Source organism: Acartia tonsa, chromosome 1 (genome assembly GCF_053477335.1).
Source record: "Acartia tonsa isolate MP-2025a chromosome 1, ASM5347733v1, whole genome shotgun sequence".
Classification (NCBI taxonomy): Eukaryota; Metazoa; Arthropoda; class Copepoda; order Calanoida; family Acartiidae; genus Acartia; species Acartia tonsa.
Genome location: NC_137260.1, coordinates 42,350,529 through 42,376,221, shown reverse-complemented (window position 1 = coordinate 42,376,221; position 25,693 = coordinate 42,350,529). Strand labels below are relative to the sequence as shown.

The window sequence follows — 25,693 nt, the reverse complement described above, 5'->3', positions numbered from 1 at the left end:
AGTCCCCAAAACAGTGGATATATTTAAGATTATAATTTTCTTAATAGAAATTAAAGTAACTTTTTAAAGTAACCTGCATTGATAAATATATGGGTTATATTAGCGCCTATGCCCCTATCACCTACGGGATCTGTATTCGGAGGGGTAACGAAGGGTTAACAAATAGAAAAAAACCAAGACTGAAAGCTAAACATAAAATAATCTGAAACCAAGGCCAAATGAAGCTTTGTTATAATAGAGAACCCAATCGGTTGAGCAGTTATGATATCTGACGTAATCTATTTCTACTCTATATATAGGATAAAATATTAACTCTAATCAAATTAAGTTAATGTAAAACGTTTAGGAGTTGAAATGAGAAATAAATTGTCTAATGACATTGAAAAGGGTTCTTGCGTCCAGGAATTGAAGTTGGTTTGTTCAGATGCCAAGTTTCTAGATTAGATTACACTCATAACTTCATCTTTTAGTTACAGAAATATAGGAATATAGAGTTGTCAAGCTTCTAGATTAGATTAATCTCATAACTTCATCTTTTAGTTCCAGGAATATAGAGATATAGAGTTGTCAAGTTTCTAGATTAGATTACACTCATAACTTCATCTTTTAGTTCCAGGAATATACGGATATAGAGTTGTCAAGCTTCTAGATTAGATTAATCTCATAACTTCATCTTTTAGTTCCAGGAATATAGGGATATAGAGTTGTCAAGTTTCTAGATTAGATTAATCTCATAACTTCATCTTTTAGTTCCAGGAATATAGGGATATAGAGTTGTCAAGTTTCCAGATTAGATTACACTCATAACTTCATCTTTTAGTTCCAGGAATATAAGAATATAGAGTTGCCATGTTTCTAGATTAGATTACACTCATAACTTCATCTTTTAGTAACAGGAATATAGGCATATAGAGTTGCCATGTTTCTAGATTAGATTACACTCATAACTTCATCTTTTAGTAACAGGAATATAGGGATATAGAGTTGTCAAGTTTCTAGATTAGATTACACTCATAACTTCATCTTTTAGTTCCAGGAATATAGAGATATAGAGTTGTCAAGTTTCTAGATTAGATTAATCTCATAACTTCATCTTTTAGTTACAGGAATATAGGGATATAGAGTTGTCAAGTTTCTAGATTAGATTACACTCATAACTTCATCTTTTAGTTCCAGGAATATAGGGATATAGGGTTGTCAAGTTTCTAGATTAGATTACACTCAAAACTTCATCTTTTAGCTACAGGAATATAGGGATATAGATTATAGAGTTGTCAAGTTTCTAGATTAGATTACACTCATAACTTCATCTTTTAGCTACAGGAATATAGAGTGGTCATGTATCTAAATTAGACTAATCTCATAACTTCATCTTTTAGTTCCAGGAATATAGAGATATAGAGTTGTCAATTTTCTAGATTAGATTACACTCAAAACTTCATCTTTTATTTACAGGAATATAGGGATATAGATTATAGAGTTGTCAAGTTTCTAGATTAGATTACACTCATAACTTCATCTTTTATGTCTTTTTTCCTATCTATTAAGTCCTGTTCTTTAATCATCAAACAAATCTATATGTCACTATATTTCAACCATTTAAAGTAATTTTTCTAATTGAATATCCTTATCTAAGTGTTTTTTTAATATTTATTTTTACTAACTACTAGTTTTTGCACACGGAGAGAGAAGTTTTATTTTGTGTTTTTAATCTTCAAATTTAAAGAACATTAAACATTAGAAGGCTAGAATTTGTGAAACATGTAATAATACCTTATGATGTTCCCACCAGGATGACTTGGAGGTAGCCAGGACACATAAAAGCTGGAATCTCCTGTGGACACAACCTTGATCTTCTCTGGGGCTCCAGGAACTGAAAAATATATGGTTCATGAAAACAATTTACGTAAGTTCACACATTCAAAATTATTATAAATAAAGAATAGTTAGGTTAAGTTAAGAAGGGTAGTTTACTATGAAGTTTATTATAGCAATGGCAGGGGATTTGTTGTAATTCAATAGGGTTGAAATTTCGATCGTTAAAACTACCACATAAAAGAACCCAATATTAACAAAGATGGTCTTAAAGTTTTTATTCATCAAAAATAAAGTTCATTGTTTTATTTTCTATTTTTAAAACAAAGGAAATAAAACGCTGAGTAAGCAATGTATTGTTCTTTATAAACCTCTGAAAAATAAATGTATTTCATTTTGTTTTATTGTTAGTTTCAAAGTGTTGAATGTTAATATGGCCAAAAGATATTTTAAATAGAGTTTTCATAATGTGACTGCTTCCCTGGCAAATAATGTGTCTGTCAATATACACTTCCAGGAAGGGAGTGGACATTTGGCTGATTGTTACACTAGTCCTCAAAGTTTATAATAACGTTGTCTGTTTAGTTGGCTTAACAACTTTTGGGACTTTTATTGGTTGTTTCATGAAGTTGGGTATCCAAGCGTTTTAACAACTAATTGTAATCTACAGAAGGGGTAATTTTGTGTATCATTATTGGGGATGTATATAGATTTATCGGCCATTGCCTTATACTTTAGACCCTTTTACACTTTCACATATCTTTAATAAAAAATTAAATGGCTTATATAATTTAGAAGAGCAATTTGTAATATTTACCTCTATCTATAATTTAAAGTAGCTTGATGTCTGTCCGTCCGTCTGTCCGTCTGTCCGTCTGTCCGTCCGTCTGTCCGTCTGAAGCTTAAGATCTCGGTAACCACTGAACCCATTGGATTCTACTCTTCAGGGTATATACCTATTGGTCCTGTGGTGGTTTTAAGCTATTTTCTTGGGGGGTGGGACACCCCCAACCCCCCCAAAAAAGAAAATTTCCCCCCCCCAAAAAATTTTTCATATTTTTTTCTAATTTTAATGTTTTTTATGTTTTTATATATTTTTATTAATTCTTATTGATTTTTATATTTTTTTATACTTTTTTATACTTTTTTATATTTTCTTTATATTTTCAATTATTTTTCTTCTTTTTAAATTTCTTTTCTTCTTTTAAACTTTGTTTTATAAAATTCAAAAAGATTGTGAAAACTTCCATCTCCTGTGGGGAGAAGCCCTAAAAAGAATAATGGCAAAGAAATTTTAAAAAACAATAAAAAAATAAAAATTTCAAAGGTTTTAAATAAAATAAATCAATATAAAAAGTTATAAAGAGTTATAAAATGTTATAAAGAGTTATAAAATATTATAAAGAGTTATAAAATGATATAAAGAGTAATAAAATGTTATAAAATACAAAAAAATATCTAAAAATATGTAAACAAAATTTTAAAATTCTCCCCTGAACCTTCAGAAATAAAGCCTCAAGAGGCTAGGGGCGAAGCCGCTAGTATTTCATAAAACGCTATTTTTAATAATAAATATGACAATCTTTTATCTAGGTATAACAAACTACTTTTTAACAACTAAAGTACGACGCAACCTTCAAAATAAAAGCCTTTTTCAAAAATATCAAAAGCAGTCCTTAGAAAGTTATTTCAGAGAAAATACTACAAAGACCATTAATAAATTACAACATTAGGGCGAGGTATATCTGATTCTGTAACTCAAAGTTCTATCTAACTAAAAATTATTGTGTACAATAAATCATCCAAAAATTTAAATATAATTTTATTTTAAACTTTAGTTTTACACTGACAAATGATAACTGCCAACATGCTGAACACAAATAATAAAATTAGAATAAATATGCAAAATTCAGATTTTGTTTGTGATTTAACCTTTTGTAAGTAACTATATTCATTCGGATATCACAAGGGTTCTTAAGTTCAAAAGTTCTTTTAGGGAAAATACTGCAAAGACCACCATGAATATACAAATATGGTGTATCTTTACTAATATCTTTACATATCTATTCTGGTAGCACTACACTAGCCATATATAAATCATCTGCTTGACATCTTTCATTAGTGAAGGCAAGAATTAGTTTTTTTCTTTTTATATTTTATTGGATGAAGGAATATTTAAATGGCTTTAATATATAAAGAATATATCATAAAATCTAAATATAATCTAAAACTAACATCATTAAAACAAACAAAGAAGAATTTGGAATTTAGAACCTAGAATAAATAAAACAAAAAATAATGGATGTAGAATATATAGGAATATTATGGAACTCATTCAATAAGAGGAGAGAAGGTATCGTTATTTTAGCCTGCTGTCAGTTCCACTTTATTAGAGAACTTTTAAAATCTGGTGTAACATCTAAGTATTAATATATCTATTAGACTATCCCTTTTCCTCATAATCTCTTTTTCAGTGTTCTTATATCATACACAAGAGATTAAACAAAAAGATAATCAAAACAAAAAGCTACCAAATTAATTAGATTTTTTTCCATAGAAAATCTTCTAAAACAAAATTTTCCAATATAAAGAATAAAAAGGAGAATAATGTCCAAAAAAAGCAGAGAAACAATAACAATCCCAAATTAAAAGTGTATGACAAAATTAGCGGTTTCCCTTGTCACCTATATGGTACAAAAACAATTGTTTTGAGGGGAAAAGGTACATGCTTTATTTAGGTAAGGTTGGGTTTGCCACAAGTTAAAAAAAGTCTCCTTACAGAAGCTATAAAAATGATTAATTAAAATAACCATGGAAAGGGATGGGGGCTACTGGACTAAAACTAGATTTATTTATGAAAGCACGGGTTAACTTTAAAAATTTAGAAGATTTTATGAATTATTTAATAATTTAAGATTAAACACCAAAAAGGGGAGTTAGTAAATATTTTATATGTTTGCAATTTGTATGTACAAGTCAGTAGAGGCGTGTGCGCGCATTAAAGTAAAAAAATAGAGGGCTCAGGAGCTATTTGTAACTCTTTTCACGGGGTGGGAACCCTAAGTTTACTTTCAATTGGGTCTTTGAATATCAGCCAATAACGTCGAAAATATAAACACAGTCAAGTCCCTTCAAAAGAGCAGAAAGCAATTTGCTAGCAGTCGAAAAAGGTTCCCATCACTTCGGCCAGATGGTTGTTTTGGTTTTACATATACATTAATTTGTGCTCAGGTGCATGTGGAATCTGTTCTAGCATTTAATAGAAAAAAACGTACGGACATTCTCTAGCTCTAGAGCAGCTGCGCTTATATAAGTAAGGCAGTATTTATTATAGCCAGACAGAGGTATTAAAGAGACACTACAGCTTTTCAATAGCAGTGCAGCTACTTTGACTAATATTAGTTATTTCGCCCCTAACCTCTAGGGGAGGGCGTGGGATGTCAGGAAAATAGCGAAAAACCCCCGCAAGACCTTACAAAGCTTCCCTGAAGAGTACAACCTCTTTGGCTCGGCAATGATCGAGATCTTAAGCTTCAGACAAAAACCTTACTACTTTTTATTAGGGTTGTGCCGGATATCCGATGTGGCCGGATATCCGGCCGGATATCCGGCCATTTTCAATATCCGGCCGGATACCGGATATTGAAACTATCCGGCCGGATATCCGGCAATATAATCTTTTATATTTTACAACAAAAATCTTAAATCTTAAATGGCTGTAATTTTCTTATTATTGAAGCTAGAAGAAATTTTTTTTCTGAATATGTTTATCTTTATGTAAATTTATATTAGAAATCTCAAAACATAAATTTTGGCGGTGGCAGCAGTACTTGGCAGCTGCCAGCCGCAAACCGACGGTTGGCAGGTAAACGGCAACGGATTTTATGAAATTGTGATAAGTCATGAAGATATATAAAAAAGCTTAAGTTTAAAATTTGAAATCTTCAAGTAAAAAGTTGCGGTCACAGAAACCGTTTAAAGATTTCTGGAGACCTGGAGGTTCAGAACTTGCAGGATTATACCTGGAACCTGAAATCGACTTGAACATCTTTATTACATATGAGGATGTACGACTATAGGATATTTCAGTATTAGATAACAGGAAATGCTTTGTTTAAGTAAAAAAATATTTTTAATTTTTACCTGAATGACCTTACCAGATTTGCTGGCATCCTGTGCCCGCCAGGAAGGAGGTATTAAAAATTTTAAACTCTTAGTTATGTTTCATACCCATATTTCGAAAGTCACTCAGTTGTAGCCCTCTACCTTTTATACACAGAAAATGGGATAGAAAAAAACAGAGGGGGGGGGGGCAGGCATTTAATGACACCTCCCCGCCCATCCTCCAACCGTTAGGGGTTGATATTACATATTGAGGGTAGTAATAGTTAATTAGATTTATTTGCTATGGAGATTTAATAGTTACTTAATTTTTAAGTTTTAACCTTAATCTTATCTTATTATATAAAGTAGTAAGCTTTTTTTGTCTGTAGCGAAGGATCTCGCTAACTGATGAACCGATATGGTTCGATATGGTTCTCCTTTTTAGGTCCCAGGGTGGTTTTAGTCCATTTAATTTTTATAAAAAAGTCGTTGTAAGGTTTTAAGTTATTTTTCTGCACTTTCATGTCCTTTCTAATATCCCCAGATACTAGGGATGCAGCCGCTAGTATAATATAAAACACCAGTTTATGAAGAATTTTTTTTGCGGGTATAGTCCCTTTCGTGGCAACGCCCCTTAAGGAGCGATTATTCGTATTTTCACAGTAGCTTTCCTCCTATTTCTAGCCCCTCGCAGGGGACTCTAACCTTGCGGGGCCAATTGCTTAGCCCTGCGGGGCAATCACCTAACCAAATATAACCTAACCTAACCTAAAATAACCTATTAAAAGCAATTTTAAAAATACAATGAATCGCCCCTTAAGGTGCGTTGCTACGAAAGGGACTTACTCCTTTTTTGATACTTTAATATGTAGTAATTTGGCCGGTTATCCGGCCGGATATCCGGTAATTTGGCCGGATAACCGGATATTTGCCGGATATCCGGCGTTGGCCGGATATCCGGCCGGATACCGGATATCCGGCATTTGAAATCAGCCGGATATCCGGTATCCGGTATCCGGCCAAAAAACTATCCGGCCCAACCCTACTTTTTATCATAGGATAAATAAGTACATAGGTCAGTCCGTCATCCAAAAACTATAAGCTATTGAAAGGTTTTAAATAACCATAAAATTGAACAGTACAAGTTGAATAATTAGTTGATTATATGCATGATTAAAAATGATTATTTTTTTATCAAAACTTAATAGAAACTGCTAGATTTTTCAGCGCTACTGACATGTCACATATCTGTAATTTTCATCTTGAACAACATGAGTTAAAAGTAAGAAGTGTACCTTTCTTTTTCTTACACGTTATGAATACAGAAAATATTGTTCTAAATATCTTTACACACAAATACACACACCCACAAAAGTATACATATCAGGGAAAAAGAAACAGTAAAAGAACAATTAGCTTATACCAACAACGAAATTAATTTTTTTAAAATCCCGAAATCTATAGGTGACTTTAGCTGTCTTTGGGGGGTAACTATTTATCTGCCCCCCAAATATTATTTTGGATTTATATTCACCTGTTGTTGGCTATACAACATTCCTGAATTCTTATAACAAACCGATAAAATCATTACTTTGTTTTGCTTGCAGATTTTAAAGTAGCAAATCTTTAATTAAGGTATAAACGATCGTCCGTCCGACCAAACAACCGTCAAGCGATTAGGTTTCTTGTTTTCTTATCTTTTTACTAATCTTAATCAACAATGAATTTTTTTCTTTAAGTTAATTTCTACTGCCCTACTCATTGAAAAATTGTATTGTAACCAATTGTAACCAAACATGTATCACACAAAAAAGGAATCTATAATCAGAGATCTAAAGGGCAATGGACAATGGCCGTTAATGAACTTAATGAACCAACCAATCAAAATTTAATGAAAGTTGCCAAAGTTGTTAAGCCAACGAATAAGAATACTTTATTATAAAACTTTGGGGACTCCCTCCCTGATCCTTTTCCTGGCTTTAATCTTTTCCACCCTATTAAACTATCCTTATATCCATGAATATTATTACCCACAACAAAGCTATGTAGAATAAAGATGCTTCTAAAGCCAGCTTACCTCACAAAAATATAAATACATAGCCACATAAAACATAAAAATAACAGGATGTGTTGTCTGTCTATGTGTGTGTAGGGAAGGATCTCGCTAACCACTGGATAATTGTGGTTCTTTATTTGGCGAAGATTCTTATAGCTCTATAGAGTTTATTAGGAGTGAACATTGAAAAACCGGGAATAGTCTCTTTCGTGGCAACGCCCCTTAAGGGGCGATTCGTCGTATTTCTAAAATGGCTTTTATAAGTTATTTCATGTTAGGTTAGGTTATATTGGGTTAAGTAATTGGTCCCGCAGGGTTAGAGCCCCCCGCAGGGGATAGAAATAAGAGAAAAGCTACGGTGAAAAATACGAAGAATCGCTCATAAATACGAAGAATCGCTCATAGAGGTGCGTTGCCACGAAAGGGACTATAACTGAAAAACCTCCTAACCAATGAAAAAAATACAATATAAAGTTGAGGGTCTTTAAGCCCCCCCCCCCCCCCTCCCACCCCCACACTTTCTTTTCCATCAAGTACAGTAAAGGATGAGTAGAATATATTCACCATCAAAATTTATATTGTAATTACTTTACATGAAATTTAAGGAGGGGGGTTGTTGTTGACGTATTCGTACATCGTATCAGGCACTCGTCTGTATTTAATATCTTTAAATTTATTTTCCTTTATCCCTGATATAAGCAGAGCTAGATAAGGGTAAGTATGTAACAGCAATAATGTAAGTCTAGTGTGTCTTGTATTGGAAAAAACAAGGAAAATTGTAATAAAAAATACCTATGAACCATTTAGTTAATGTATGTTATATAAACAAGGAGGATAGTCCAATATCCAAGGATAGTATGAAATAAAATTTTGTTCTAAAAGACCCATATTAATTTTGTTTCATGCACCAAGCTCTAGGAGCTCTGTATTTGAAGAATAGGAAAAGCAGAAAAATAGCCTGAACCCACCCAAAGATTCAAATTAACTAAAAACTTAATAGCTTAAAACCATCATGGGACCTATGTGAAGCTTCCTTAAAAAATCTGTCCAGTAATAGAAATCTCATTGAAGGTCAAATGCATAATATCCAGAATTATGCATAATTAATAGAATTGTGAAAAAAATAAACCATATGATGAAGACTTGATTAAAATAACTTACCATCCTCTAAAGTTGTACATTGAATAGGAACTGAGTAAGGTCCACCTCCCACCTAAAAAAAGAAATAGGTAAAGATAAAGTTTTGTATATCATAATTCATAACCTTAAATTAACAATTAAGTTTTCTAATTGTGAATTTTTTGAAAGGTTAATGTAGAAAGCAATTTCTCGCCCAATTCTAGTATAGAACCTGCCCAGGTTCACAAATGAGATTTAATTAAAATGGTTAAAACATGTTTAACATTTTTAAACAAATAAATATTTTAAATATATAAAATCAACTAATCAGTTGGAGTACTTTTCACTATGCTTTTTGTTAGACGAATATTTATAGATCCAACATTATATATTATAGTAATGGATGTAGAATATACGTGGATATTATAACAGGGGAAAATTGTCGTAATTTAACTTGCTAACATTAAACTCATTTATTAATAGGATGTTAGGATGAGGGGTGTCGTTATCTAGCCCGCTGCCTATTTTACTTTTTTTGAGAACATGAAAATCTGGTGTAATATCCAAGTAATAATATATCCATTATATTAGTTTTTCATGTCCTACATTTCAACTGTCACATTTGGGTTATAGATATATATATTTCAGAAACACCATATATGCAAACATATATGGATTTATCAAAAGCGAAGATTTTCTAGATTTAAAGTAGGTCCGTCTGTCCATAATAGATAGCTCTGAATGTTAATTTAGGCATTTTAGAACTGCCCTATTGAATGCAAACTTCACATGATGTTTCCGAAACAATTATGTTCAATTAAGAAAGCGTATTTATTCTATAATTATTACCAGGCGTTGAATTACGTGATATAATTATCCCATTACCTTGAATTTGAATATTAATAAATTGAACGGTTAGGTTTATTGTTAAAAGCGAAGCATCTCTGTAATTAAATCTTTATCATGTAAGTATGTCCATATTAAGCACCCCGTATTTAGATAATTTTAGGATAGTAGGGAATTCTCGTTCAGTCTTCTAAATAATGTTGAATATTAATTGCATTGTTACTCTACATTTGTTAATGTCCTTATGTCTCTTTGTCTAATTTTTTGAGCTACGCTTTTATGAATGTTGTCATCCTTGTTTTAAATAGAAATGCACCAATTTTGGCTTTTCCTAGACAAATTGTCTTGGGAAAGTATAATGGAATAAAGAAATACATATATGCATGGACAAACAGATCCAATTTCTGTTTATAGCTTTATTTAGTTTTTCTAATATAACTAAACACAAATTTAATTCTTTTTTTGCTTATTATATTATATAAAGTGGTAAGTTTTTTTTCATCTGAAGCTTAAGATTAACTGATTGAGTTTTTTTCCTTTTAGGGACACATATGTCCCAAGAAGGTATAGGCTATTTTTTGCCCCCATTCTTAGCTATTTGAATACAGAGCCTTTTGTTGATAGGTGCACAAGATAAATCTGTGCTTGAAAATCTATCTGATAATTAGTAAATACATTTCAGTCAAGAATTGAATAGTATTTAGTATTTTCTTGTAGCAGTTTATGAAGCAATATTAGCTAAAACAATAGATTAATAAGGACACAAAAAAAAGTGTTGAAACCTAATTCTTAAAACCTTTTCCTTATATGTAACCAATTTACCTTTCCAATATGCCTGATTGAATACAAAAGCCTAGTGCCTAGCTAGAACCTAAATATTTTTAAAAATTGCTTGCAACCGACATGGGTGTGCGAGGGGGAGAGAGAGAGAGAGAGAGAGAGCGAGAGAGAGAGAGAGATGATATTTGGTTGCTGCTGAGTATGTATTATGATCAGAGATAAAGGTACATAAAAATTTAGACACCAAAAATAATAAAAATTTTCTTTAGCTCTGCGTGTAGCCCTATCCTGATAGGCCTAAATCTGCTGTAAAATAAACCTGCAGGGTTACCTATTAACCAATATAACCTAACCTAACGTGACGTACAGTAATAATCAAACAAATGAAAAGCTACTCACCTCTTACTTGCAATTTATTTTAAAAAAAAATATGTGGTGGGTTTCAGGGTTCGAGTAGGTACTTTATGGGAAAGCACGTATTAGTCTTTCAATATTCCTGTGCATAATGCTTTATTCATTACATTAATCTTCGTCTGCCCTGTTCTATACCCCTATCCATAGGCCTGATGTTAGTTTGTGGGTGCTTCAATTTGAATGGGTAAAATTCAATTCAGTACTTGAAAGAGAATTTTATTTAGTATCAACACGGAGAGAGAAATTGAATATCTACCAGAGAGAGAGAGAGGGAATTATGGGCTGTTTATTACTAGTCCCCAAAGTTTTTAAAAACCTTTTCTTATTCGTTGGCTTATCAACTTTAGAGACTTTATTGAATTTTGATTGGTTGATTTATTATGTTGAGAGTCAAAACATTTGAAGCACTAATTTTAATCTACAGATGGGGTTATTTTGTGTATCATCAATTTCTACAATGGTATAAAATAATAGTTTGAGTGAAATTAGTTTGCAAATTCTTTTGTCCCAAAACAGATTTAAAAAAAAAAAACTTTCGGCAACCTGAAATATGATTGTAGTCTAGAACCATATAATTCAAGATCTTTTAATACATGCATTGCACACAGACAAACAGAAAAGACATCCTACTACTATCATATTTGGATAAAAATTTCCTTGAAACTTATCAATGTCCCTGCCTACTAAAGGCTTATACTTGCATACATGCTTAATATTTAATACATACACACATATGAATTTAAACACAAGCATTGCATTTATACAATTGTGGTCTGTATGTCAGACTTTAGTTATGAATAAAAAACATTTGGTCCATAATGAGAATTATAATAAATTAACCAGATAGGAAGGGGACAATTAGTAACCAAAGTTAATATAACATTCCTATTCGTTGACTCAAAAACTTTGGGAACTCGGAATTGTTGGTTTAAAACTAGAAGTACTCCAACATAAAAGGTAAATCATAGTATCAATTTATCGAGAATTGTCTTATCCCTTAAGATCCCTCAAATTCACCAACTTAAAATAATGATTATCGAGATAAAATATACTTGCTTAAATATATATTGTATTTTACAATACTATGATGTAATTGTTATCAAGAAAGAAAGTAATATCATATTAAGAAGGCTAGGAATGTCAATCGACTAATGTAAATATGTTTTGGATAAACTTGTCCTTGTTAATAAATGCAAGCATCCATAGCACAGCTTAGCTCTCTCTCTCTCTCTCTCTCTCTCTCTCTCTCTCTCTCTCTCTCTCTCTCTTTCTCTCTCTCTCTCTCTCTCTCTCTCTCTCTCTCTCTCTCTCTCTCTCTCCCTCTCTCTCTCTCTCTCTCTCTCTCTCTCTCTCTCTCTCTCTCTCTCTCTCTCTCTCTCTCTCTCTCTCTCTCTCTCTCTCTCTCTCTCTCTCTCTCTCTCTCTCTCTCTCTCTCTCTCTCTCTCTCTCTCTCTCTCTCTCTCTCTCTCTCTCTCTCTCTCTCTCTCTCTCTCTCTCTCTCTCTCTCTCTCTCTCTCTCTCTCTCTCTCTCTCTCTCTCTCTCTCTCTCTCTCTCTTTCTGCATTTCATACTTTGTAGCCATATTAAATGTATAAACCTTTGAGGCCTGTTTTATTTTAAAAGTGAAGCTATTCTACAGTAGGACATACTTTTGTCTGGAAATATTTTTTTTTTTCTATTTAAATTTCGGGATTTCTCAATAATAAAGAATAGTAATTTAACATACTCTATGATTATAAATAAAAAAAGATAAGAGAGTATCAACTTTATAAGTAATTGCTCATTTCCTGATAGGTTAATTGTTGCTTTAATTGATGTTGTCATACTTGATAGATTTATTTAGAGAATTAGATTATAAAAATAGTTATGATCTGGATAAATACCTCAAAATTATTAGACACTTAAAAAATTGTGGGGGGGGGGGGTTGGATTAAAGGACATCCATTTGTCCGAACAGATTGCGCTTAAAAATGTTCCAAAAATCCTCTATTGTAGATGACCCAAGAGGCTACATGCGCAACCACTATTCTTAATTTGATTGGTTATCTTGTCCTAAAAGTATAAGTATTCAATATGTGTTAAACAAAACAAGGCCAATAAAAAAATGCTTTGGCCCCAATATTTTAATTGAAGCTAAAATGAGCTTGCATCTCTTTCTAATTGAAAATATATTTAGCTCAGGAATAAGTGGCTCAGTAGCTTAGACAAAATATTTAATTCCAATTTTAATTTATATAGTCTGATTATATAGGTAAAGAATGTATTTATTCATTCACATAAAATTTTAATTTATAAGATATTATCCATTGGTTGAATTCTGTAAGGGGATTATAGACCACCTACAGGGGGCCCTAACCTTGGGAGGTTACATAGCATCAAATATAACCTAACTAAATTTTCAATTAATTTTAATAAAATTCAACAAGGGGGGAGGGTGCTTCAGTGGGAATTTCATCTTGATATGTTAATAAACAACATTAAAGAATTTACCCATTTAGTCAAATATAATTTTCTTCTTCACTAAATGACTAATCCTTTATATTTGTGTAATTGGGTGGTAGCCTTGTCCATTAACTAGGCCCCTAATCCCCCATTGTATTACTCAATGTTCCACAGTAAATGGGATAATTTGATAAAAGTGAAGCATCCAACACTCTTTTACAAATTGAAAATTGCACACACACATGCCTACACACACACCACGCACACAAAAGCACACACACACATACAAAAGCACACACACATACACACACGCACACAAAAGCACGCAAAAACTTAAATTTTCATTTGGAAATGCCACAAACTAACAGAACAAAAAATAGAAAATTTTGAAATAGAAGTTTAAAAATAGTTTTCAAATTGAAAGGAAAACTTTGTCCATTGCTGGTTCAACAATGAAACGCTAAATAAAAAAAACTAGCTAGAAATTCAATCAGTTAGAATATCCGATAATGATTAATTTAAGGCAGGGAGGGGATATTGGATAGTAAGTTATACTGAGCTGGAACTTTAAATCATTTTTATGGTGAGCCAGATCGGGGTGAGCCGAATTTTAGCCAATCACAGTGCGGCATTTCATAAAATGCTGTGCTCTCATTGGTGGAAAGTTGGCTCACCCCGATCTTGCTCACCAATAAAATGATTTAAAGATCCAGCTCTGGTACCCAAAGGTTAGCTCAGAGGGTTTAGGGACGTTTATTAAACATTGATTGGTTGGTATGTACTAGCAGTGTTAAAACTTTTCTACAGTGCCTAATTCTTTCTAAATTGGGGATGTGCATCAATTTATTCTTTTGTCCCATTCCTTAAGATCCCAATTGTTGTTCATGCTTGGATAGTTACGATATAGCAGTACATTTAGATGTTTGTATGACACACAATATATTATATACTTAGAAAAGCTTTGCATGTAATAAAAACCAGAAAAAATATAATAAACCTTTCTGTGTGGTAGATATTAAATCTAATAAAAACCTAGTTCGGTGTCAGGAATGCAGTTACAACAAATTTATGGTTTTGCTCCTTCATCTCATATATGCCAGAGATACAGGCATTTTCTCAGCTGTTATTTGACATAGACGTCAGATATGTGTCTCATTTTCATATTACAATTGAATAGGGGCTATTTTGTGTTGTGCCCAGTGGTCTCAAGGGATCGAACAATGGACGTAAAATAATTGCATATATACGTTTTCCAAATTACAATAAACAAAATTAGCCCTTCTGTAAATTAAGATTATTGGTGAAAAAGTTTGGACAGAAAGGGTATGTATTATATAATCAAGATTTTTTTAATAACAAGTTTGTAAGCCAACCTGTCTTGTTTGTAAAACTTTAAGGACCTGTATAATTTACAGTCTAGTGTCTTTTCCCCGCCTGATTATTCAAAAGGCTAAACTCAAATGTTCTTTTTATGGCGGATGCCATAGGTAAAAAATACCCCCCTAATATTTACCAGCTACCATAAATTTCTAAATTAGTGGCCAATGTCCTACCCCTATATTCCAGGAATAATGGTAACCTTTTTATGGCTCCCCACATACTAAACTACAAAGCCCTATATTTAGCTCAACATCTTTTATTAGGTCGGACTCCCTTGTACATTCATAACAGGACTCTCCACAACTTCAATATTTTATCATATTTTTAATAGCGAAGCTACTCTAAATACTTTTTCTGCCCGTTCATCCAGCCGTAATTCCGTAAAGCTTTGATGGAAATTTGTATTTTAAGGCTGCTATTTAAGTGAAATATTCTTTAGTGAAAACAAAATGTTATTACATAAAACTGAAGTCAATTAATATAGATTGAATACCTACATGGCAACTTTCAATAATAAGACAGCCTTTACTACTTTTTAATATGTCATTTAGTCGAAATAAACCATCATAATGTATGTTGATTTAATTTAAAATATTTTTTTGAAGAGAGTCTTTTTAAAAACTCATTTGAACTGCCTTATACAGTACACAATGCAGTGCAACCCTATTTGTATGTATTACCCTATTTCAAATTGGTTAAAAAAGAGAATACAAAATTATATGTGTTTTCCAAAGAAAGTGCAATACTGAATTGTAATTGTACATAAGCACCTACAGAACGATTTAATTGTATATATACCATAGAATTAAAAAGATATACTACTTTTAGACTAAAGATACATTAAACAAATTTTTTGATTTATAAAAATAAATTCTCCACCAAAGGGTCTACAATTTTCAGGATTGCTTTGTATTACAGGTTTTGAGCTAATTTATTAAAAACATATAAGATTACACACAACAACTTATGGGAAGATTAATTTTCTCCCTTTCTTCACCCCTCTCCTGAAAATTTATTCAATATCTGCCTTAATAAGAAAAAACTGTATATTAACTTTGTGTATTATTTGCTTTCCAAAGTGGTGTACATATATATTTCTATTTATAGATGGTATTATCCCTGTAGTATCTCTGTATCCCTAGTAGTATCCCTATATCCCTGGATATAACTGTATATTAACTTTGTGTATTATTTGCTCTCTAAAGTGGTGTACACATATTTCTATTTATAGATGGTAGTATCCCTGAAGTATCTCTGTATCTCTAGTAGTATCCCCATATCCCTGCTCATAACTGTATATTAACTTTGTGTATTATTTGCTCTCTAAAGTGGTGTACATATATTTCTATTAATAGCAACAACTTCCCATACTAAACTTATTGACAAACCCTCTTGGTATATAAATATATTTTTGATATCAAAATTTTTTCTATCCCTATTTTGTATTTGCCTGTCAATTTTATAATTGTTCTAACGTGTTCCATTCTTGTCAAAATATTCCATTAATAAAATGTAAGAATGACGTTTTAATATTATAATATTTCTTAAAATAGTAAGTCCTATAATGACTAGGATAAAAATGATATCATTATCTTTAAATTTGGAATACATTTTTGGATTTCTGCAATTTTCTCTTTAAACTTCTATTTTGCAATATTAAAAGTACTTTCACATAATATTTGTTAATCTTTGTTTGTCCAGATGAGATTAGCTTTTATGGAAACAACCATTGTAAAAAAATAGATTAAGGGGTGTTTTAAGGGTCACTTACAATATTTGGGATATTGCTTTTGCCCTTGAAAACTTCAATTTCAATTTTATTTGTGTATTTGTGAAAATTGAAAGTGTGTGAAATGATTTGAGTGCAGGACCGTGCAGCAAATTGTTTTATTATAAATATGTCAAATACGAGAAGTGTAAACATTCAATTCAATGTTTCAAATTTTCATGAAAATGGAGCAAAATTGTCAGCTAAGATCTCGTAAACAGCTAGAATGAATGTTACACAATTTGCATGCAAAATGTATCTTGGTAAAAGGAAAAGTTTTAGGGGGTAAATGATAAATGACGAACCTAAAAAGAATTATGACCCATAAAAAATTTGTTGGGGGGGGGGGGGATACACCTTCTTTATGGAGCGAACCGTTAACAATATAAAGAGCAGTTACTTAAAGAATTTTAGAATATCATTAGAAATTTATTAAATTTCTCTTTCGACCCTTAAATATAAACTATTTATCATAGCAATAATGGATGTAGAATATACGTGGATATTATATAGGGGAAAAATTGTCTTCGATTTTAATGCTTACATAGAACTCGTTTGTTGGTCACTTCGTTCATTCAGTAGGAGGGGGGGGGGTATGGTCAAGGTGGCGGAAGGGCGGAAACGTTACTTTGGACCGCTACAAGTATTACTTTATTAGAGAACTTGAAAATCTGGTGTAAGATCCAAGTAATAATATATCCATTATATCAAGACTTTTATTAATATTACCTCAGTATGAGCTCTTATTCTGAAGCTGTAATTACTAAACATCTCCAGCTTGTCCAATATTATCTGATTTGTGTTGGCCTGTCCGCTGTATACTTCATCTTAAACAAAATAAAAGTTATTTATCGCATCGTATTATTCACAGCTTTCCGCGGATATTAAAATGAAAATTTATAAAAATAAAACTAGTTTTGTTAGCCTAGATGGGCCAAGGTCCAGGCTAACAAAATTAGTATTAATTTGTGATTTTTATTTTAATATTCGCAGAAAATTGTCTGTAATACGATGCTGTACATGATTTTCCAGTATAGCAGCTAAAGAGTTCTAATCCATACTGAAATGTTATGTAAGTTTGATATTTACAAAGCGTTCGATATTGAAATGAAATAGCGTTTAGTTTCTGTTGAATTAATGGATGTAGATACAGAATATACGTTGTTGAAAAATTGGGGAAAATATTTGTCAATTTAGGTTGCTATTTCCCCTGTCATTTATTGATCAGTACGTTTTTCCAGTAGGAGGGGAGGGAATGGTGTAAGGAAGGATTGGGATAAGGGGGGGGGGGGGGAGAATCGTTATTTTAGCCCGGCACACTTTATTACAGTACATGATGATCTGATAAAAAGATCCGAGTAATAAAAAATCCATTATTTAATTCAAATAAAAAATTTACCAAGGGAAGCTAATTTAACAATTAATAAATTCTGATGTTTTAAAAAATCTACAAGACAAGAAAATTTTGCAAATAGGATAATTGTTTTTATTTAGGTTATCCAATAACATAAAGTAGTAAGGTTTTTAGTCTGTAGCGAAGGATCTTGGTAATCGCTGAACCAATTAGTTTCTACTTTAAAGTGAGGCTTCCTATAGGTCCAGGGAAGGTTTTACTATTTTTAGGGATGGTATCTACACCCTCCAAATATTTTCTCCAATTGTCCCTTGAGGCTTCTAGGGGCGAAGCTAATGTATTTATATTTGATTAAGAATAAATCTCGAAAACTTTCTCTAAAAATCTTCTAAAAGGAACTGTAACTGCTGCTGCTTTTAAATAACTATTAAATGTCTGTCTATACAGGAGATAATTTCTAGACAATGAAAATTACGTAAATAAGGATACTATTTCAGGACATGCTTACATTGTTAGGACTTGATTGTAGAGATATTTCGTATATAAAATTGTAATTTGTTTTCCTAGGAATCAGTATTTTAAAAATCAGATCAGTAGGATAATTATTTCACATAAAAATAGTTGTTGAAAAGTTAAAAATCAAATTGTTTGGAATAGGCGTATATGCATACGGAATTTCTTCTAACGATATAGGGTTGCTACGCTTCCAAAATAGGACCTCTAAATTAACGAAAAAGGTAACCGTTACAGACGCAATGACAGACCGACCCCATTTAAAGAAAATCTTCGCTTTTAATAAATAAAACTGGTAGACAAAAGTAATACTAAATTGTGTATAAATTTGAATTTAAGAAGAAGTAAATATTCATTGGAGTTTGTTTAGAATATTTTATTTGCATGTTTTGGCTTGAGGCAGAGTGTGTACCTTTTTCACAGGATGTCTGGCCGCTCAAAAAAAAGAAAGAAAATGTGGCGTAACACTTGGCGCATCCGCTTGTTGTCTCGTGAAAGTTTAAGGTTTAAACTCAGGCAACCACTGAGTCATAAATAAAGTCGTTAAAAATAGTATTTACAGCTGCTTTGTCAGGTGTGTGACATGAGTTTTTTTTTTATAGAAATGAGAAATGCCTTGACGCAAAACAGGCGCAACATATAAGAGAGTTTTTGAAAAGAAAACTTTTCTACATATCTCTGTAGGTAATAGTTGAATTATTCATGTTTGTAATCTTTCTATTTCTAACCATGCATAATAATTACAATAGGGACAATTGAAAGGGTGATGTACCCAGTAATTTACAAATATATAATATGCTGATTCCCAGTTCGATAAGATAAAACCTAATCTGTTATGTATACAACAGCGGTTGTCCTATCCGTATATATTTTATGTGTACTCTTTTTTTCAAGTTTGGCAAATATTTGGAGAATGTACAAGCTTCAAGGAATTTGTATCCATTCATTTGGATGGTCATCTATCTATCTATTTGAAAAATGTACAAGCTTCATCGATTTTGCATCCATATATTTGGTATTCTATCTATCTATCTATCTATCTATCTATCTATCTATCTATCTATCTATCTATCTATCTATCTATCTATCTATCTATCTATCTATCTATCTATCTATCTATCTATCTATCTATCTATCTATCTATCTATCTATCTATCTATCTATCTATCTATCTATCTATCTATCTATCTATCTATCTATCTATCTATCTATCTATCTATCTATCTATCTATCTATCTATCTATCTATCTATCTATCTATCTATCTATCTATCTATCTATCTATCTATCTATCTATCTATCTACTCACCTGGATCTTGGAATGTATAGTATTGATATGAATAGATTGTGATCTCTCCATTTCTCTCTCTGTAATATAATTCAGGATTAAGGGGATAGGATAATTAATAAGAAGTTAATGTTCCTTATTTATATTATATTTAAAACTCTGCCTTTATCAGATGATAAATATTATGGAAATAATTGGATTAAGATTGATTTAACAATTCGTACCCTTTCTCTCCCTGTATATCATACAATGCATGAATACAATATGTGATGGTAACATATCGAATTTACAAATATGGTAAAATTGTATGTGACCTATTATTAAGTTTTAAAGATTTTAGAGCCCCCAAAGAGTATTTTAAACAGTAAAATAATCATTTGACAGTTTGTTAATAACTCATAATGGGTAGTGACAAAAAAGGCGTATTCAGTATCGGAAATATACATATAGCAATAAAAGGAAACATACTTGCCCTAATAGCCTTGTAATTATCTAAACTCTCATCATAAAGTTAAAATTTTTTTTTACATGATTGCTGAAATATGTACAAGATTATTTGTAGCACCGAATATTATGTGTATACACAAACTTAATATGACAACAGATTCTAGTAGCAAAGGGATTATTCATTTCAACAAAAATAAAGACACAGCAATATGTAAAAACTTATATCAAGGTTTTTATATTTCTTGATTTAAAAGATAAAATATTTACTCCACAAGTGATTAACAATTATCATCACTTTAAGATGAGAGTAATCGAAATAATCGATTTTTCGTTATTTGTTCTAATTAAAACATACTAGTTGTATTTATTAAATAATCCCTTCTTTTATTTTATTAAAACGCAGTCTTCGCCAAAATGACTAGCCAGCCAGAATGATTAAATTTCTTAGGAGCAGCTACATATTATATACCATCAGGACACCCTATTTGATTTTTTGGGTTATCTAACCATCCCACACCCATTTAATTCCTGGACCGGAAAGGGGTTAGTGACACATAGGAAAATGGTTTAAGATTATGATTTAGAGTTCTCAGTTTGTTAGACATACAAATTCCCGGGGTACAGGGATAAGAAAATCGCCGATAAATCAATCTTCTGCCAACAGTTTCTATGTATGAAATTTACCCTTAGTACATTTGTGAAATATTAGTGGGTAGAAAATCAAAATAGTTTACACTATTTTTCGCACTCTACCACAGGGAAAATTTTTTCAATGGTTTCTCGTCATTTCTATGACCTTCTTGGTACCTTGGGTTGGCTTAACAAACTTTGGGAATTTTATTGAATTTTGATTGGTTTGTTCAAAAAGTTGAGTTTTTAAACTTTTCAACCACTGCAGTAGGGGTAATTTTTAAATCATCATAATGGATGCACAATAATCTATCGACCATTGTCTTTCTTATCTCTCAGATACCTGACGTAACCAAGTAAACTTTATATGATAGACTGATAAATGATATGTACTGACATTATTGAATATGCGCCTCTACTCTATGACCAGAGTATATTCAATTTGACAATTGTCCGTCACGCCAAAATCCATACACACATTTAGGTAAGTGACTACGACTGAAAGACAGACAAACATGCACATCCATATTATAGAGTAGTTGCACTACAAATATAAATACTGACCTTTGTAAAGGAAGATTCCATGTAAATTTGAGGGAAGTTGATGACAGAACTTCACATTTCAAATCTTCTACGCTGCCACTGGGAGCTAAGAAAATAACATTTATTAAAAAAAGAGGCATAGTTAGTATTAATGAATGTACGGCAGCTAGTTTCTGTTACCTGAACTTAAGAATTCTCCATATAGTTTACATAATAAAGACTTTCGGAATGTTTAAAATTGAGACCTGATTTATACTAAAAAAATCAAAATTTTCTTGTTGGTGCTACACCCTGTACCCCCCCCCCTCCCCTTTTGTGGTGCTTGCCTGGGCAGATGAGCATAAGTTAAATGGTATGAATGCTCAATCAAAGAGAAATGCATCCTCTCATAGGTGTTGTTACATAAATACATAAATTAACATTTGGTTGGTCAAACTACAAATTTTATTCTTCAAAAAAAATCATTGTACTCATTCAAACTAAAATTGAAACTATGAAATATATGAAAAGGAGGGGACATATGATTAAAGTACACGTCATCTTATTCGTTGACTAAAAAAATTTGGTTATTTCTTATTGAATTTTGATTGGTTGGTTCCAACCTTGTGGTGGCCAAACTTTTAAACCAATCGTATGAATCATATCCAATTTTACTAACGCCTATCCAATTTTTTTTAGTTAGGCCAGCTGTATCGTAAGATGTTTGTTCAACACTCTACAATTTAGAACTTAAGCAAATATCACTGTTTTTCTTATTTATTTCTTATTCATATTACATTATACTTTTACAGTTTTTATAAATAGAAAGTCATATATTTTTAGGCATTTATGTATCCCCATAATCTCTCTGATCAAAGGTGAAATGCTTCCAGTGTTCTAGATTTCAAATAATTTTTCTCTCCCAGGGTAAAAGGGTTGAGTTTTCAGGGATAAATATATAGATCATCAATAACTTAATTAAATACATAAATTTTAAATATTAAAAAAGTTATCTATCGCATTGAATTATAGACCGCTTTCCGCTTTTATTATAAGAAAAAAGCCCCGCGGACCTAAAGGCTCAAGTTTACAAAACTGGTATTAATTTTATGATTTTGTTTATTATTTGTGGAAAATAGTCTGTAATACGATGCTAAAATTGATTTTCAATATGGCTGAGAATCGGTTCTAATCCAGCGAATATTAATCGGTTTTGAAGCCATACTGGAAAGTATTCATAGGTTATCAAGCCATATTCATTTAAGTGTATCTTTTCCTATATTACATATCCTTTTATGCCTGCGGGGCTTGTATTTGAAAGTTTAGGATATTGCTTGATGCATCCTTTCTTTGTTCTAGCAATAATTTACAAAATGTTTAGATCTTCACAATGGATCAAAGTTAGACAAATTTAAGATTATCTTGAATTGAAAAATCATAATGAAAAGACATACAAATATATAGAAATTATATTGCCCTCTAAAATCAACTTAAAAACTTGCCCAATTCAAAAACTATTCTATTAGCACTATTATGGCCAAAGTTATAGTTTTGTTTGCTAATTTACTTATAATGACGGACATAAAAAATAATTGAGTTGAGTAATTTATTTTCTCGTATTCATTCGAATCCGGTGGATAGGAACCGGTTCTCATCCATACGAAAAAACCATGTCTAGCATTGTATTATATCCAGCTTTCTACGAATATAAAAATGTACAATCACAAGATTAAAACTAGTTTTTTTAGCCAGTGCCTTCGGCACCTCGGGGCTAAAAAACTTGTTTTAATCTTATAATTGTACATTCTATATCCGCGGAAAGCCCTTTATAATACGATGCGAGAAATAACTATTATTGTGTCAGTTTTCTTTATGTATACTGGAAGAACAAAAGAAATCGCTTCGAAACCAATTAATATCCAGTGGATTAGAACCGGTTTTTTTAGCCCGTGCCATCGAGGCATCTCGGGGCTAAAGAAAATAGTTTTAATCTTATAATTGTACATTTTTATATCCGTGGAAAGCTGTTTACAATACGATGCGATAAATAACTATTGAAATATTTTGTAAATTGAATCACAACTACTATAATAATAGTTTTATGACGTACTACTACACATCCAAAAAGGAGGTTGGAAACAGGAAAAACTATTTTAGGAAATAAAATAAAATAAGTAAAACCCTTGTAAAATGAATAGTGTTTTAAGAATTTTGAAATTTAAACATCAAAAACATTTTCACTTTAGTTTGATGTTTCTTGACTAATGAAAATTCTTATAGGTCCTGTGAAGTCCCTTCAGAAAAATAATGTTCAACCATGTTAACAGTATCTCTATGCACATTTACTATTTATAATACAAAGTAGCATGATGCTTGTCCGTCCCTAAAGATCTCGGTAACCACTGAACCGATTGGATTCTACTCTTCAGGAATTATACCTACTGGTTCTGTGGTGGTTTTAGGTATAATCCCTGAAGAGTAGAATCCAATCGGTTCTGTGGTTACCGAGATCTTTAGGGACGGACAAGCATCATGCTACTTTGTATTATAGATAGTAAATGTGCATAGAGATACTGTTAACATGGTTGAACATTATTTTTCTGAAGGGACTTCACAGGACCTATAAGAATTTTCATTAGTCAAGACCCTAGAGGCTAAGGGCGAAGCCGCTAGTTCTATATATAAAGTAATAAGTTTTTTTTGTCTAAAGTTAAAGATAGGAAATTGTTATTTCCAATGGGTTGTTCTTTTCACGGATACTTTACATATGTCTTAAGGTGGTTTTAGGTTATTTTTCTGACCTTTACTACCTACTACCCTAGACGCTACTTAGAGGCTAGGGGCAAAGCAACTAGTTTTATTTTTAAACAATTGTTTTATTAATGATTTATTATTTTCATATTTGTCCACTGTTTTGAATAAAATGTAGGGGAGAAATTCTAATGTCTTTTTTTGTATAGATATTATGAAATTGTATGTAGGTGTTGCACTGAATGCTAATATTAATATCAGGAATAAGTTTAAATGAAAATGGTTAGAAATTTTATATTTTTGTAATATAAGCATTAAACAATAATAACGATTAATAATAGTTTTGCCTAATATAAAATAGATTGTATTATGTGAGATATTAAAAGATTTAATTTTTCTACAGAAAATAAGGACCCATTATCTTATCATATTATTTCTGGTTGTATCACAAAACTGGAAAAAATGAAGATAAAAACTTTTTTTCTGAGCCACCCTGTATATATATTTAATATTTATCCCTGAATATGAAGCATATGACAGCTATAATAATAATAAAACCTGTTTTAATTTCTATGATATTATTAGTTACTTATATATTTATCCCTGAATATGAAGCATATGACAGCTATAATAATAATAAAACCTGTTTTAATTTCTATGATATTATTAGTTACTTATATATTTATCCCTGAATATGAAGGATATGACAGCTATACTAATAATAAAACCTGTTTTAATTTCTATGATATTATTAGTTACTTATATATTTATCCCTGAATATGAAGGATATGACAGCTATACTAATAATAAAACCTGTTTTAATTTCTATGATATTATTAGTTACTTATATATTTATCCCTGAATATGAAGGATATGACAGCTATACTAATAATAAAACCTGTTTTAATTTCTATGATATTATTAGTTACTTATATATTTATCCCTGAATATGAAGGATATGACAGCTATACTAATAATAAAACCTGTTTTAATTTCTATGATATTATTAGTTACTTATATATTTATCCCTGAATATGAAGGATATGACAGCTATACTAATAATAAAACCTGTTTTAATTTCTATGATATTATTAGTTACTTATATATTTATCCCTGAATATGAAGGATATGACAGCTATACTAATAATAAAACCTGTTTTAATTTCTATGATATTATTAGTTACTTATATATTTATCCCTGAATATGAAGGATATGACAGCTATACTAATAATAAAACCTGTTTTAATTTCTATGATATTATAAGTTACTTATATATTTATCCCTGAATATGAAGCATATGGCAGGTATACTAATAATAAAACCTGTTTTAATTTCTATGATATTATTAGTTACATATATATTTATCCCTGAATATGAAGCATATGGCAGCTATAATAATAATAAGACCTGTTTTAATTTCTATGATATTATTAGTTACATATATATTTATCCCTGAATATGAAG

At 31.2% G+C, this 25,693-nt stretch overlaps 1 protein-coding gene across 2 annotated transcripts in view; it reads right to left on the bottom strand.

The window, feature by feature from the left end:
* LOC145319827 (cell adhesion molecule Dscam2-like) overlaps positions 1 to 25,693 on the bottom strand; it is a 181,333-nt gene that overhangs the window by 22,029 nt on the left and 133,611 nt on the right. For both annotated transcript variants that reach the window (XM_080162204.1, XM_080162195.1), the window contains exons 43-47: positions 21,520 to 21,604; positions 19,900 to 19,958; positions 17,454 to 17,551; positions 9,137 to 9,188; positions 1,774 to 1,873 (exon numbers count right to left, since the gene is read on the bottom strand). In XM_080162204.1, the coding sequence (XP_080018330.1) occupies positions 1,774 to 1,873; positions 9,137 to 9,188; positions 17,454 to 17,551; positions 19,900 to 19,958; positions 21,520 to 21,604 (394 nt within the window). The remainder of the gene's footprint in view (positions 1 to 1,773; positions 1,874 to 9,136; positions 9,189 to 17,453; positions 17,552 to 19,899; positions 19,959 to 21,519; positions 21,605 to 25,693) is intronic.